The following is a 16,163-nucleotide window of genomic DNA, read 5'->3' on the forward strand; positions in this document are numbered from 1 at the left end:
TCTAAGGAAGGCCACCTCCTTAACCATTGTACTCTACTGCATATGTGCCATACATTGCCTATTGGTTCCAGATGGGCAACTGGAACTTCCAGGAGGACAAACAATTTGTCTAAGGTCATAATGAATCCTATGTGAGGGAGGCTGGAATAGAACTTAGTCCTTTTTCCAGTCTCTTGTCTTGTCCTTAGTACTATTATTTGAATTTGACTATGTGTAGCACTAAAGAATCTCCAAATGCTTCCCTAAGAGTCGTACATTTATACCTCTAGGCTCTTTCTTTTTTTTTGTGATATATATTTTTTATTTTACAATATCATTCAGTTCTACATATCAGCCATGGGTTCCCCTATTCTCCCCCCTCCCACGCCCTCCCCTTACCTCCAGCCCACCCTCCATTCCCACCTCCTCCAGGACAAGTCCTCCCCCGAGGACTGTGATCAACTTGGTAGACTCAGTCCAGGGAGGTCCAGTCCCTTCCTCCCAGACTAAGCCAAGTGTCCCTGCATAAGTTCCAGGTTTCAGACAGCCAACTCATGCAATGAGCACAGGACTTGGTCCCACTGCCTAGATGCCTCCCAAACTGATCAAGCCAATCAACTGTCTCACCTCTTCAGAGGGCCTGATCCAGCTGGGGGCCCCTCAGCCTTTGGTTCATAGTTCATGTGTTTCCATTCATTTGGCTATTTTTTTTGAATAATTGAGTAAAACTGAAATTTATTATATGCCACAGTCGTCCTAGGGACCTCCATGCTATATATATAGCCTCTATGGTTCTATGGGTTGTGGTCTGATTGTTCTTTATTTTATATCTAGAATCCACCAATGAGTGAGTACATACCATAACTGTCTTTCTGGGTTTGGGTTACCTCACTCAGGATGATTTTTTCTAGTTCCATCCATTTGCCTGCAAATTTCATGCTTGCATTGTTTTTCTCTGCTGAGTAGTACTCCATTGTGTATATGTACCACATTTTTTTCATCCATTCTTCCGTTGATGGGCATCTAGGTTGTTTCCAGGTTCTGGCTATTACAAATAGTGCTGCTATGAACATAGCTGAGCATGTATCTTTATGGTATAAATCAGCATTCCTTGGGTAGATGCCCAAGAGTGGGATGGCTGGGTCTTGAGGTAGTTCGAGTCCTAATTTTCTGAGAAACCGCCATACTGATTTCCACAGTGGTTGTACAAGTTTACATTCCCACCAACAGTGGAGGAGTGTTCCCTTTGCTCCACATCCTCTCCAACATTGGTTGTCATTGGTGTTTTTGATCATAGCCATTCTAACAGGTGTAAGGTGGTATCTCAGAGTCGTTTTGATTTGCATTTCTCTGATGATTAAGGATGTTGAGCATTTCTTTAAATGTCTTTCAGCCATTTGTAGTTCTTGTTTTGTGAATTCTCTGTTTAGCTCTTTAGCCCATTTTTTAATTGGACTGTTCAGTGCTTTGATGTCTAGTTTCTTGAGTTCTTTATATATTGTGGAGATCAATCCTCTGTCAGATGTGGGGTTGGTGAAGATCTTTTCCCAATCTGTTGGCTGTCTTTTTGTCTTATTGACTGTGTCTTTTGCCCTGCAAAAGCTTCTCAGTTTCGAGAGGTCCCATTTATTAATGGTTGTGCTCTAGGCTCTTTCTATGGTCAAAAGTGAGCCCACGGCAGCTGGATTTGATGAGTGGCTCCAGAGTGTTTCTTTCTCTGCCTGTCTGTTTTTCATGTATGTTGTTCATTTGCTTGATCTCCTTCCATTTGGCTTTGCAATTTGGCTGATAGCTATCTTCATAGAGATCCCTAGACTTTCCAGTCCCGCAATATATATCCCAAAGGATGAGGTTCTTAGAGAAAGATACATTTGAAAGGGTCTAGTTTCTAGAGCCAAGTGCTGGCTTTTGGTTAATTTTATCTTAAAGATCATTTGGCTTGCCGGTTAAAGGGTATTTTGAATGAAACTGGCAAGTATGACAGGAATCCCCTGATGTCAGCACTGGGAAGTACTTCCCAGAGTGTATGGTCCAGCATCCTTAGAGATGAAGAAGTAGCAGTGCAGAGAGGCATGGTGATTAACCCAGCACCGCTGAATGTTCTTGTTATTGCTCTTACATTCTGCAACTCCGAGTGAGGCTGAACGATACAGAAAGCTGAGAGGCAAGCTAGCTAGAGACTGCACCAAGACTTCAAGCTTTCAGTGATATGGTCAACCCCAAGTGCCCAGTTTGGTTCTGAAAGTCAGAATATATTATACTAGGTATATCAATCTTTAATGTATCTGGATAAAAACAGTGTTGTCCATTCATTGCTTTAATACCTAAGAATGGGTTATACATAAGCATCAGAAATTTCTTTCTTAGAGTTCTAAAGTTGAAAGTCCAAGATCGCCAAGCGGTGGTAGCACACGCCTTTAATCCCAGCACTTGGAGAGGCAGAGGCAGGTGGATCTCTGTGAGTTCGAGGCCAGCCTGGTCTACAAAGCAAGATCAGGACAGGCACCAAAGCTACATAGAGAAACCCTGTCTAAAAAAAAAAAAAAGTTCAAGATCACAGGGTTAGCAGGTTTGGAGTCTGGGAATCTTTGTTTCCAGGATTGTACCTTGCTTTTTCATCCCCCAGAAAGAACACATTTCTTGTTTTCACATGGAAGAAGGGATAGAAGGGGATGGACCCACCTCTTCAAACTTTTCTGTAAAGGTGTTTTGTCACTTCCTGAAGACTCAATTTATTATTATTGTCTCATTGGTGATTACGTTTAATATAGGAATTTTTGGAGGGTGTGTGTGGGTATGTATTTATATTTCCAGACCATAGTAGATGGCCAACAAGTAAATAGAATAAAAAAAAAGTTTGGAGCAATTTTTCACAGAGAAGAGGCCTGATAGTATAGATGTTCAGAATCTGGTTTGTGAAATACATTGCGTGCATGTATGAAAATGTTCTAATAAAATCCATCATTTTTTACAATGACTATCCACTAATTCAAATTACATAAAAACGATGAAAGAAGCACAAGATACCATTCTCTCAGGAAAATTTTTTGATTTAAACTTTTCTTTTTGCCACACAGACCAGGAACCATCACTCTGCAGGCGCCTTCAGAAGCCAATAGAAGGCTATGGATGGAGGCCATGGATGGGAAAGAACCTGTAAGTTACCCCAGTCTCTCTCTCTCCTTCTCTCTCCCTATCTCTCACTCTCTCTCCCTTTCTTTCCCTCTCTCTCCCTCCCCCCGTCTCTGTCTCTGTCTCTGTCTCTCTCTGTGTCTCTCTGTGTCTCTGTCTCTCTCTCTCTCTCTCTGTCTCTCTCTCTCTCTCTCTCCCTCTCGTATGTGTGTGTGTGTGTGTGTGTGTGTGTGTGTGTGTGTGTGTGTGTGTGTGTCTAGGGAACCTCAGCAGCATAGGTCAGTGTATGAATGCCCTCTAGTGGTTCCAGTAGGGAATTGGCCATAGGTTATTCAGATTCTAAATCTTAGAGCTAGAAGGAAGGAACTGTCACTTCCTGAACTCTTGTTTACTCCAACTTGAGATCTAGAGGTGAAGAACTTCCTTAGTACTTGTCTGTCATTGCCTCCAGAGAAGGCATCAAGGCTCCCTACTGAAGTAGTAGACTCTGTAGCTATTCCCAAGTTCTTAGGAATGAAAAGTAATCCCTCTTCATATTATAGAATTGATTTGTCCATATAGAGGGATGGAAAATAATTGTCATGGATGTAAGTAAGTCTCCATTTAGCATTCTTTTAAAGTGATTTTCTAACCCCTCTCGCATCACAGGCTTAGCGGGTTCCCTTTCAGAATTCACTGTTAGGCAGGTAGAGAGAAAAATTCCTTAGAAGAGTCAGAAATGGTTCTAGATTTACAACAATAAAAGCAGAAATCATTGGAAAGTACTGTCTCTTCAACATCTTTCTAGTAGTTTCTTTTAGTGGCATATGGCATATGGCATAACATGAGCTTTGTGTGTTTGAACTACAAATGCCTGGTCTTGGGTTTGCTGTTACATGGTGATGACTTTAGCAAGTTATTTTACTCTCTGTCCCCCAATTCTCTTCTTGTTAATGCAATGTTTTTATTTTTAATGATTTCTATTCTGTGTATCTCCCAGGATCACTTTGAACAATCAAGGGAAAACCATTCTACAAACAGTAGAATGCTGTGTTAGTTTTGGATCGTCTTCCCTGGTTGGAAGGACAACTGTAGGACTATTACAATGTTTGGATCCAGCCTTACCTCCTTACTCTCCTCAAGTGAAAAGCTGAACAGCTCGCCTGTTGGGGAAATGTATTCTTTCTTTGTGTCCTCCATTCTCTGTGGAGGACAGAGGCATAATGAGGGACGGTGAGCGAGCTTAGTGGGTCGAGGCACCTGCCATCAAGCCTGGGACCTCCTAAGTTCAGTTACCTAGTCCCTACAAGGTAGAAGGAGAGAACTGACTCCCATAAGTTGACCTCTGGCCACCACGTGTGCTGTGACATGCACACCCCTCCCTTAACACAAATCAAAATATAAGTGGAAAAATTGAGAGTGTAGTAGCCATCTCTGAGATTGCATCTGTAGTAGCTAGAAGCAGAATGAGGTTCACTTTCTGGAAACCTGAAGCTTGGCCTTTCTATGCCTGTGGTGTTTCTCCAGGGGATGCTAGGTGTAAGGCATTCATATGTCCACTCCCTCTCCTACCCCTGATCTCCCTTTAGGCTTTTGAAGATCAGAAGATATTAGTGGCTTGTTGTGGAGAATGAGTCTTAAGCACAGATCCTCTGAAGAAACAGCCTCAGCAGCTTGATTGCCGCTGACTTCCCTAAGCTCGTTTATAAAAGTCGCAGCAAATGCTGTACAATGCAGAAATGCCTCTTACTGAAATCTTCGTGAGAACACTGACATATACAGCACTTTTCCTTTCAAAAAGGAGAGGCTGGGCTTAATTCCCTCAGCCTCACCCCACCAGTGTGGCAGCTTCGTTAAACACCAAATCCACTGAACATACACGTCATGTGTATGCCTTTGCTTCAACTGTCCAAGAGGATCAGGGCTTGAAGGAACATCTGTTCCAACCCTGATCCTTGTATTTATGGGGAACATGAAATTTAGAGACTGGAAAGGGTGTGTCCAGTCTACTAATGGCCTATGGGCACAACCAAGCCAAGTCTCAAAGAAGCCAAACTCTCCATTCTGGTCTTGTACATAGTTATCAGAGTGCATACTTCAAGATGACTCTGTGACATTCACCAATCTCCTTCAGAAGAACTCCTTTGTTTTGAGACAGGGTTTCTCTGTGTAGTAGTCCTGGCTGTCCTGGAACATGCTGTGTAGACCAGACTAGCCTCGAACTCACAGAGATTCACCTGCCTCAGACTTCCAAGTGCTGGGATTAACAGCGTGCACCACCACTGCTTGGCCCGAAGAACTCTTGTCTTTCTAAAGAGAAACATTAGTTAGTTATTTTACTATTAATGCCTATTAGCCATTTTTTATGTGTTGCTCTACCCCAGAAACACCCTAAGCTTTACCTGAGTCAATGTCTAAGGTGAGTCAGCTCCAGCTTCAGCTGTGCAGACTGTGTGAACATCGAGGACAGTTCTCAGGGACTGCGTTTTCCAGGAATCTGGGTAAAGATAACTGGTTAACCTCCTTTCCTTTGCTGTTACAGCTCGGACATCTCTAACGATTCTGATAGTCTAGGGAATGAAATTTAATCCCATTTGCCCTACCTATCCGTAGTGAGTCACAATCACTGAGCCTGTTTTGGTTTCTCTTGTTTTGTAGATCTACCACAGCCCTATAACAAAACAGGAAGAAAGTAAGTAATTGCATTTTATACTCTCCTGATGTAAGTGCAAAGCTGTCCCGGTGACAGTAAATGCTAGTGTTGGTGACATGTACCATTCATGCGAATCTGTGCACAAGGAAACCTAGCCCTGATTTGAAACTGTGTATTGATTGGATTAGGGAAGTCACTCCATTGAAACGTACGGTGTGAATGGTACTGAGGATACAGGGACTATATTATCTCCTCTTCGTTCTAGACAGATGATAAAAATTGTGTGCATTTCCGCAGTAGCGTTTCATGTTTGGTATTGCTCATGTTGAGGGTAGATGTGATATAAAGGGCTAAACAGAAACGTTTTGTGTTATGAAAGTCCAAGCCTACCCTGAGCATGGCGTCATTCCATCGAAGGGTGAGTGGAGATGAGCACTTGCCCACCACTACTCTCACCTTTGTCTCTGCTGTGGCTCTTGAATGCTGGGTGGGAGCTTCTTACTATGCTATGAACTAACTCTCCTTTCCCTTCCTCAAAACAGTGGAGCTGAATGAAGTGGGGTTCAAGTTCGTTAGGAAGTGCATCAATTTTATTGAGATCAAAGGTAAGACTGAAACCATCACCTCGACATGGTTGAATTTGGCCGCTCTGCTTTTGTCCTAAGGAATCTTCTCGTAAGGAAGAATGGCAACTTTTTATAAATCTTGTGCTTACTGATCAGTTTTGTGGTTTGACCTGGAAGAATGGATACTAAAAATGAGGCAGACTAAAGTCTAATGCAATAGTTAACAGAGCATCGGACAATTTATACTCTGAGGGTTAAGAAAAGTCACATTAGTAAAGTATACAATCCACACAGGGCAAAAAACATGTTTTTCCATAGAGGTTTATAAACAAATAACAATATCCAGTTGTAATGAATAATCTGAAGTAAACTTACTCCTATCCACTACACACGGGAGGGGCATAAAGACATAATCTAAGGACAATTCTGTGTTTTTGAAGAAACTGAGGTAACAACACTTCTGTTTTCTTGGAGTTTTCTTACAAGAACTCAGACTTGCTCCAGCACCGCTCCACTTTTGGACTGTATTCCAACAACTTGTATACTGGACACATTTGTTTAAATTTAAGCCAGTTCCAAACTGGCTACCATCATAGCGTTCCTCATCCAAACATACATGCATAATTTGTGCTTCCACATTTAGAGAGGAGAAACTTGCAGTTCAGTGATAGTTCCATTTCAAACGACCAAGAGCCCAGCTTCTACCACAGTATCATTTTCCTATCAATTTAAAAATTGATGGGGCCATCAAAACTCAGGGACATGTTGAATCAGCATGCTTCTTCATGAACCAAATGTCTGTTTCTGCCTCAGGATATTTCGAATGCAGGTAGCTGTGGTGTATGATTCACTCTGTTTTCTTTGAAACTTTGCTTCAGTCTTTCTCAATACAAAAATGGACTTTTACTTCATATCTTCCATACTCCAACCCTCTCCCCTTTTATATCACTGCTTGAGAGTGATATAGGGGGTTGATGTCACCTCCCTTCCCTTTTAATCACTAGCTCCCTTCCAATGTGGCAGACTGTTCTATCATGCCTCCCTATACTATAGGATGTGTTCTCTCCACTTCAGACCAATAGGGGATAGGTACAAGCAAATGGAGTCCTGAATGGTTTTTGGATACGATTAGGATGGTAGGACTGTTCCTTTGTAACAGGGAAGGGCTGGAGCACTAGAAGAGAGAGGGAGGCCTCTTTGTTGTCTGTGAACTGACACCAGGGAACAAGGGCTTCCTTCTCTGCCTTGGGGAACATAAAAGCTGGAGCTATACTAACTAAAATAATCTGGTTTGCTTTTCCTAGGGATCAAGACAGAAGGGTTGTACCGAACAGTGGGCAGCAACATCCAGGTTCAGAAGCTGCTTAATGCCTTTTTTGGTAACAATTTTACATATTTTTAATTGGGAGTGGTTTATATGGAAACAAATGAGACTGAAAGGGAAAGAACACATTTCTCAGGAAGATGGAAGAAGAATATTTTAAATTTGAGTTGTAGTCTTATTTTGTTGCTCATGCTAGTCTCAAACTCCTAGACTCAAGTAATCATCCTGCCTCAACCTCTCAAGTAGCGCCATACCTGGTCTGTAGAATATTAAAAAATGTTTTCAGAGATGAAACAGACAAATATTTTGCACATTTTGAGTCAGAGACCATCATGCATTGAATACATGTCTGTCATCTCTCGTCCCATCCACTCCTCAGGCCCTAGGAATTCCAGTTCTACCACCGCCTCTTTGTTGAAACTTCTCTGGCCATGATGATCATGTGTGTGATTGCCAAATCCAAGGAGTACTCCAGTCCATCTTACTTGTTCTCCTGGTTGAACACTGTCTTCTTTCTGGGAACTGTCTCCTTACTTGACTCCCGTGATACAATACTCTACTCATTCTTTTGACATTGTGTGTTACTCTTTTGTTGGTGACTTTTCCTGGATCCCTTTTCCCCTCCTACCTTTTAAAGTTTTAAAGGCATTTCCCAGGGTTCTGTTTTGGCATGCCTTTACTTTTTCCTCTCTTGAGTGATATTTATCCTGGATATGAGTTATGTTTTCCTTTTAAAAGTGTGTGTGTGTGTGTGTGTGTGTGTGTGGTCATCTTTATTGGATGTTGACTCTTAGGACTTATTGAGTGTCTTAGTTCCACTGAATAAAGGACCAATGAGGTGGGGTTTTTTTTTGGTTGTGTTTGTTTTGGGTTTTTTGTTGTTTTGTTTTTGTTTTTGTAGATAATTATTGATTCAAGCTTTTTGTTAGTTTGTTAGACCAGACATGAAGTATTCTCTACTGGCTTGTTTAGACCTGCTAGTAAGTCTTGACTTCTCTTGTGTCTTCATTCTTACTGGCTAGATCACAATTTTGAGGCTGGAGAGAGGGCTCAGTGGGTAAATCAGTTGCCATGCAAGCATGGGAACCTGAGTTTGGGTCCCTGGAACTCATGTAAAGGCCAGATAAGGTAGGGATCATCTGTGATCCCAGTGCACCTGTAGCAGAATGGCTAGTGGAGACAGGAGCATTCCTGGAAGCTTATGGGCCTGCTAGCTTGGCCATGACTGAGTGAAGAAGAGACTATCTAAAAAAGTTTAGATGGTGAGGAGCAGAACTGGAGAGTGAGCTTAGAATATAGCAGCACTTACAGATCATAGATGATCATATCTTTTCCTCTCAAAATAAATTAATACTATCCCTGTCATAGGATCCTGTTGATCTGTATTAGTGAGAATCAGGTTATGAAACCATATAGGTGGGCTGGCCACGGTGGTGTATTGGTTATATTGATCATATATGGTGATGTATATTTCTAGCCCAGCTTGGACTACGTAGAATGCCCTGTCCCACAAACCACAGATAGCAATAACAACAACAACAAAAAGAAATATTATAAGTAATTAGAGAAAATAAATTAAAGTTTCATAAAAAAGTAACCTGTTTCTTGACTTGAAACCTTTAACAGTATTGATATAAAGCTCATAAAGAGAAGGTATTAAGTTTGGAATATGTAAAACTCATTTTCCTGCTGTGTGCTTGTGATGGTTAATGTTGGTTTATCAACTTGACAGGCTCTAGACTCACAGGCAGGACTGTGAAGGATTTTCTAGATTGGATCATTTGAAAGTTGGTGACACTTTCCTACACTCTGGGTTACTGACTGCATACAAAGAAAACAGTGAGCTGATCACTAGCATTAATCTTTTTCTCTGATTATGGAGATACCCTGAATCTGTCAGCCCAAGCAGACAAACAACACCAACACCAGCACACCTTTTCTTCCTTAGGTTGCTTTTGTCTGGATATTTTGTCTGAGCAATAATAAAAGTAACAGTGGTTTATACCATTTTCTCTATCTGATTACCATTGGTTCTCATTTTCTTTGGGGGCCTATTAGTTATCTTCTGCCTTGACCTACCACTTATTGATTTTCCTTAGACTCATATTCATCTCCATCACATTCTCTGGTTCCTACTATGTATATTGAGTGTCTACTATATGCCAGACACTAGTGTTTATTGCTGCCACTTATCTTTATGCATCTTTTTTTGTTCTTTTCTTTATTATTCTTACATATTTCTTTGCTGCCTAGTTTGACTATCAACTCACTTCCATTAAATGTTCTCCCACCACCACACACTAGAACTCTTCCAGGTACAGGTAGCTGGTCAAGATAATAAGAAATACAATACTCCTCTCTAGATCATGAATCTGTCATCTGAAAAGTGTATTTATAGAATTCTCAGGTAGGTAACATATGCTCTTGAGTATCTCTGTCCCTTTCTCTACTAGTTTCTCAGATCTCTAGGAATCTGGTATTAAATACAGTATTTGTATAAGAAATGAATCTTTCAATTAATTAACTACCTGTATTTGTCAGGGTTCTCAGGGGAGCAAGTAGAGTGTTCATATCTCTATCTATCTCAAAAGGGGTTTTTTAGGTTGGTTTATGCAATACCACCTGAGTGGTCCAAAATGGCTGTTTTCACATTGGAGAGGCTGAGAACCCAATGGGATTCTCAGTCAGTAAAACTGCAAGCCTCAGCACTTCCAATCTGGCACTTATGGTCTGGAGGATTTCTGGAGAGCCCTGAAGCTTCAGTTGCTGTTAGAGGGCTGAAGAAACTCAATTTTGATGCGGGTGATGGAGAGCACTGGCAGTAACAAGGTAGATAAACTCGCCAGCATGATATAAAGGGAAGCATCCCCAAAGCAAAAGGGACCTCCCTGCAAGCCCTCTTCCCCTTTTTTACTTTAATTGATTCTTTGTGGATTTCACTTCATGCATTTGAATCCCACTTATTTCCCTGTCCCCTTGAATCTGCTCTCTGTCCTTGCAACCTTCCCCCAGAATAAAACCAAATTTAAAAGAAAAACCAAAAACTCAAACAAAGCAAAAACAAAAAGAAGAATCTTGTCATGGAAGCTATAGTGTGGCCTGTCGAGACACACAGTTTACCCTTTAGTCTGTTCATCTTTACTTGCACCTGTTTGTAGATGAATTTCTAAACAGTCTTATTAAATAAGAAACACAGAGCCAAATACAGAGGTAATAGCCAAAGAGATCAGAGAACTAGTGAAGAGCCACGACTACCTTATCTTACCACCTTGTCACTGTTGCTTCCCCAGAGAGAGCTTCTTCCTGTGTAACCTGTGTTTTTAGTGCCTTTTTGTTTTGCTTTCTCATTGGCTCTTAGCCCAGCCATATGACTTCCTCATCACTGCCTGTCTATACAGACCTCCAGATCTCTATGGTTGGTACTGGGATTAAAGGCTTGTGTCACCACGCTTGGCTGTGTCCTTGACCACACAGAGACTCTGCCTGCCATGTGATGAGATTAAGGGCATATGCTACCACTGCCTGAATCCTGTTTATAGATATGTGACCTCTGATCTCCAGGCAAACTTTATTAACATTCAAATAAAATCATATTTCAGCACAATTAAAACATCACCACATTTCCCCCTTTTATTCTAATAAAAAGAAAAAAGTTATAACTAATATAGAAAAACTATATACAATAAGTAAAATAACTATATACAATATATACAAGCAATAAGTACCTCAACAATGTCTAGTCCATTTGCATTTGACAGAATCAGAGAAAATATTCCATTATCTATCCTATTTTGGTAAGTCCAAAATGTACCTGATTCACTTTGTAGCCTATCTTTTATTACTAACAGAGAACTATCTTATAATGTCTTTTAAATTTATACACTTACATCTCTTTAGTGAGTTTTTTTTTAATTCTTAACAAGGAAAACTATAACTATCTAATAATCTTCAACTCACTATAACTATCTAATCTTCAACTCCCTCAGAGATCCAAGAAGGAAATAATATTACCTAGTAAAACAAGAAGTGCAAGCAAGCAGCTTCCAAAAAGTTGTGAGTTAACAGAAACAGCCAGCTGCCTGGACAGTCACCTGAGGTTTCTCCACAACATTGGGGCATCATCTTCAGCCTATAGGCTTGGTGTATCTAACAGACTCATTTGTGAAACCTACAGTTTGACCTCACATTCGGTGTGAGTAGTCCATGTAACAGATAAACCTGAATTTCACTAGTGTCCTATCATGATTCAGGATTTTAAATTTTGGAAATTGTTGATGTTTTTGGAATTTAGCTGTCCATTCTTCTCAGCTTGTGGGTGGCTTCATCTCTTTTATTAAAAGCCAGTCTACCACTGAGAGGTTAGACTCCATTAGACTAGTTACTCTCAAGAATAACTGTTTTAGCTACTGTTCCACTGCATACCAGAAGCCATTGGTCCACTGCCTGTTCAGCTGCTTTTGAAGAAAGGGGCACTGTACCTTTTCCAGATTGCAAAGGCCACTTCAGCGATGGTGCCATATTGTCCTGGCCTCAGAGGATGCCTGTTGCTAAAGCCACAGCCACACTTGTCTTGGCAAGAAGCAGTAGTCCTTGGTTTCATGTCCTGTCTGTCCATTTTGTCCTGTTTGTAAGCAGTTGATTTGAGGACACTTTGTTGTCCAGTGGCTAACTTTTGCCACAATGAAAGTTAACTCCATATGCAGTTTCTTAAATGCCCATATCTTTTCTGAAGTAGATTGGTACTGCCAGGAGCTGTCAATGTCTCATAGTCATAAAAAAAGGAAAAAAAATTTAAATTTTTAAAGTATTTTAAATGCCATATTCTGTAGATCAGCTCTAGTGTCCTGGGTGCAGGGCCTAGTCTCCTGTGAGCTGTAGCTGGTGTAGAGCAGGGTTAGTTCGCTCACTCTTGTGACCCCAGAGCCAGCTCTCTTGTGTGCCACAGGTAGCAAGGGATGGAGTGGGGAGGGAAAGACACAACCTCCTTATATCTAGCCCATAGCTAGAAAGTACCACCCTCAGTCAGCTTGGATCTTTCCATGCAGTTAATGTAACCAAGAAAATCCCTCACAGGCATGTTTAAAAACTCACTTCTTAGTTGATTTTAGATCTAGTCAAATTGACAACAAATATTAAACTTCACAGTAATGATGTCCCCAAAGTCACAAAGCTTACAGTTCAATGCTGATTGTAGTTCCATATTCAGCCAGCTCTCACATATTCTGAATGATAGTAGAGGTTGCCACATCAAGTGTGACTTGGTCTTGGAAACCTGACTGGGGTGATATGGGAATGAAGAAATGACAGACACTGAAAAAATGGGACACACTTATGGAAAAGCTGGGATTGGGTGAGCTGTGTTCAAATGAGCTGTGCTCGCTCTGATCGAGGACACCTACGATGCCACAATCTGGAAACTCAGTGTATTTTATATACAGCACTCAGAGTGTTTACATGTATAGCACAAGGAAGAGGAGTTAGCTAGTCTTGATGGGAGGTGTCTGTAGGGAAGCAGTCTCAGGCTGTAGTTGGAAGCTGATGTTGCTAGTTTTTGCACACATTGCCAACATCCCCTACATGAACAAGAGGAAGGCTTTGCTGATTCCCTGAGCCTGATTTTGGGAGCATTTTGCCATTCCCATGAGTCTGAGGTGTTGGAGTTCTTGACATGACTATGCTCATGGCAATAGTTCATTTACTCAGAACTTCATCATTCCCCACAGTATAATTAATTGTCAGATACTTTTTGCAATGTAGTTCCATGTACTTTTCAAGTTAAAATAAAGAAAAAATTAGAGACCAACTGAATTTATTGAATAAACGTTCTCAGTGTGTCCCACTGTAGTATTCTAGTGCAATTCTCAGTTGGTTTCATGGGTTGATCAGTCAATATGGTCATTGAGAATGTTGCATTCCATAGGAAGCATATTTATAAAATAATATGGAGTATTATAAAGAGAACAAATCAAAATTGCAAGCATGAAGGCAACAAACAATAGACTTATCCATTAAGGATTCCTTTTTGAAGTGGGTTTTTTTTTTTTTGAGACAGGGTTTGGCTGCATAGTCCAGACTGGCCTTGGGCCTGCTATATAGCCCAGACTGACTCTGACTCTGAATTCACTATTTACTCCAAGATAGTCTCAAACCTGCCACCTTCTTGCTTCAGCCTATTGAGTGTTGGGATTGCAGATGAGTGACAGCATACTTGATTAATATTAAGAATTAAAATAGATCTTGAATATATATTTTTGTGATGTTAAAAAAATCAGACCTAAGGCATTCTAAATGCTAGAAAGTTGTCTAACACTGATCTATAAACACCCCTGAACACATGGCTTGTTGTACCTATCACATTATATTGAAGTTATCTTTGGATATGTCTCTCTTTCAGTAGAAGTCTTTTTCTTCAAAACAAGAACCATCTGTTACCTGGCTGCATTTGATACTACAAATTATCTGCCACATGTTATCACAACATATAGTTAATTGTGAATCCCTGCAAACAGCATTAGTATCACTCAGTCATCTGAAATGTCATACAATTAAGACTTGGGAATAGATTATAATTGGCAAACCAGTAGTATTAATACAGAAGGAAAAACTTTTCATGATACCAAAATCCCAGTCAGAAGGGATTCTTCATTTAATCCAGGTGGGTTAGAATTGACAAAAGCAAACTGCTCCATCCTCTGGTGGAGAGCATCTTTTATTTGTTGTTCTTAAGCCCCTGTCTTTCTCCCAGTGATATTGTTCATTTGCTTGCCAGGTGCATGTGGCTTTCTTGTGAGTGTAAGCTATTATTTCCTGCTTAGTTCAGGATTCATTCTTGCAAGCCTCATTCAGATTTCTGTTTCATTCTTATTACAGCATGCTATGGTTTTCCTTTATTGGAGCAATTGCCACCTTAGAACAAGAAAAAATACGTTATCTGTGTAGTCAGACAGTTTTGTTATTCATCCATATCTGTCTACTTTGGGAACTCGGTTAATTAATAAAGTCCCATTTTGATATTGTAAGGGAAGAAAAATAATTATCCCGAACTGTTCATAGGTTCTTATTTGGAATGGATGCCTATAATAATAATAATAATAATAAAAACAAACAAACAGAAGTTAATGCCCATGCATATTTCATATATAAAGGAGTGACATCCAGGAAATGAGTAGTTCTCAAAGAGTTATTTTTTAGTTATAGCCTGTGCAGAATCTTCAACAATTTACAGAGAAATGACAAGACAGAAAGAAGAGACTCTGAGATTAGGGGCAACAGTTTGTGACAAGACAACTACCTAGCCAAGGCCAGTTAGTAGACCTTGTTCATTCCTCTGGCACTGTGTTCTGGCTGACAATGTCTAAAGTTGTGGCCAGTCATTGGTTATCCTTGGTTCTCTCTAGTGGATGTGGGATTCTTTTATCTGTAAAAATATGTCCTGCTTTTAGAAATGCAGGGGTGGGGGGAGGTCTTAGGGCCTTGCTGCATCTGCTGCTGTTTAGTTGTCTCTGTTTGCTTATTTGTTTCTTATGTGATGCTGGGATTTGAACCCAAGGGCCTCACACTTGCTAGACAAGTGCTCTATAACTGAGTTTCCTTTCCAGTCTCCTTGCTTGTATTAATTGCTTTCAGTTGCACAATGCTTCACATTTGGGATGGCATATTCTGTTCTTCAGTAGCCCTGTAGTCTCTGAAGCCAAAGCTCACTTTACTTTCTGTGTGTGTGTGTGTGTGTGTGTGTGTGTGTGTGTGTGTGTGTGTGTGTGTAGTGTATCTATATTAGCGTATGTGTATGTGCTGGTGGGTCTGCCTGTGCGTGTGATTGTAGAGGCCAGAGACTGACCTCAGACATCTTTGTCTCTACCTTATTTATTTAAGATTTATTTATTTTTTACTTTATGTATATGTGTGATGTGTGTCTGGGTGTATGTATGTGTACTACACACATGTGGGTACCTGTGGAGTCTGAAAAAAGTTGTCTGATCCCTTGGATCTGGAGTTGTGAGCTTCTTGATATGGGTACTGAGAACTGAATTCAGATCCTCTGCAAGAACAACTACTGTTCTTTACCACTGAACTGTCTCTCCGTCTCCATTATTATTGAGACAGGATCTCAGGGAACCTGGAGGATACTATGTTAGCTAAATTGACTGGCTAGAGATTCCTGGGATCTGCCTATATCTGCCCCCATGGCCAGCACTTGGTTTTGAGACAGGTACTTCCATACCTACCATTTTACATGGGTGCTGGAGATCCAAAATCAGGTTCTCATGTTTGTACAGCAAGTGCATTCCCCACTGAATTATCTCCATAGCTACCCCCACAACTTCATTTAAAACAAAATCCATTATCACTTCTTTTTCATTAACAATTCTGTCCTTTGCTATGTTTCTATTATTGTGCATTTCCTGGTGTGATATAATTATTTCGGGGTTCATCTGTTCTGTTCACAATGAGCATCTCAAGGAAAGGGACCATCTCTTAATCTGGCTTATAAATCACACATTCATGCATATTTGCAATGTGCAGGATTTTA

The 16,163-nt window shown here is 40.6% G+C and overlaps 1 protein-coding gene across 2 annotated transcripts in view; it reads left to right on the forward strand.

Annotated features, from left to right (window-relative positions):
* The window catches only part of Ophn1 (oligophrenin 1), a 353,114-nt gene that overhangs the window by 215,488 nt on the left and 121,463 nt on the right, over nt 1–16,163 (forward strand). For both annotated transcript variants that reach the window (XM_006981173.4, XM_042268747.2), the window contains 4 exons: nt 3,057–3,135; nt 5,749–5,782; nt 6,286–6,348; nt 7,614–7,688. In XM_006981173.4, coding sequence (XP_006981235.2) covers nt 3,057–3,135; nt 5,749–5,782; nt 6,286–6,348; nt 7,614–7,688 — 251 coding nt within the window. The remainder of the gene's footprint in view (nt 1–3,056; nt 3,136–5,748; nt 5,783–6,285; nt 6,349–7,613; nt 7,689–16,163) is intronic.

This window comes from Peromyscus maniculatus, chromosome X (assembly GCF_049852395.1).
Source record: "Peromyscus maniculatus bairdii isolate BWxNUB_F1_BW_parent chromosome X, HU_Pman_BW_mat_3.1, whole genome shotgun sequence".
Classification (NCBI taxonomy): Eukaryota; Metazoa; Chordata; class Mammalia; order Rodentia; family Cricetidae; genus Peromyscus; species Peromyscus maniculatus.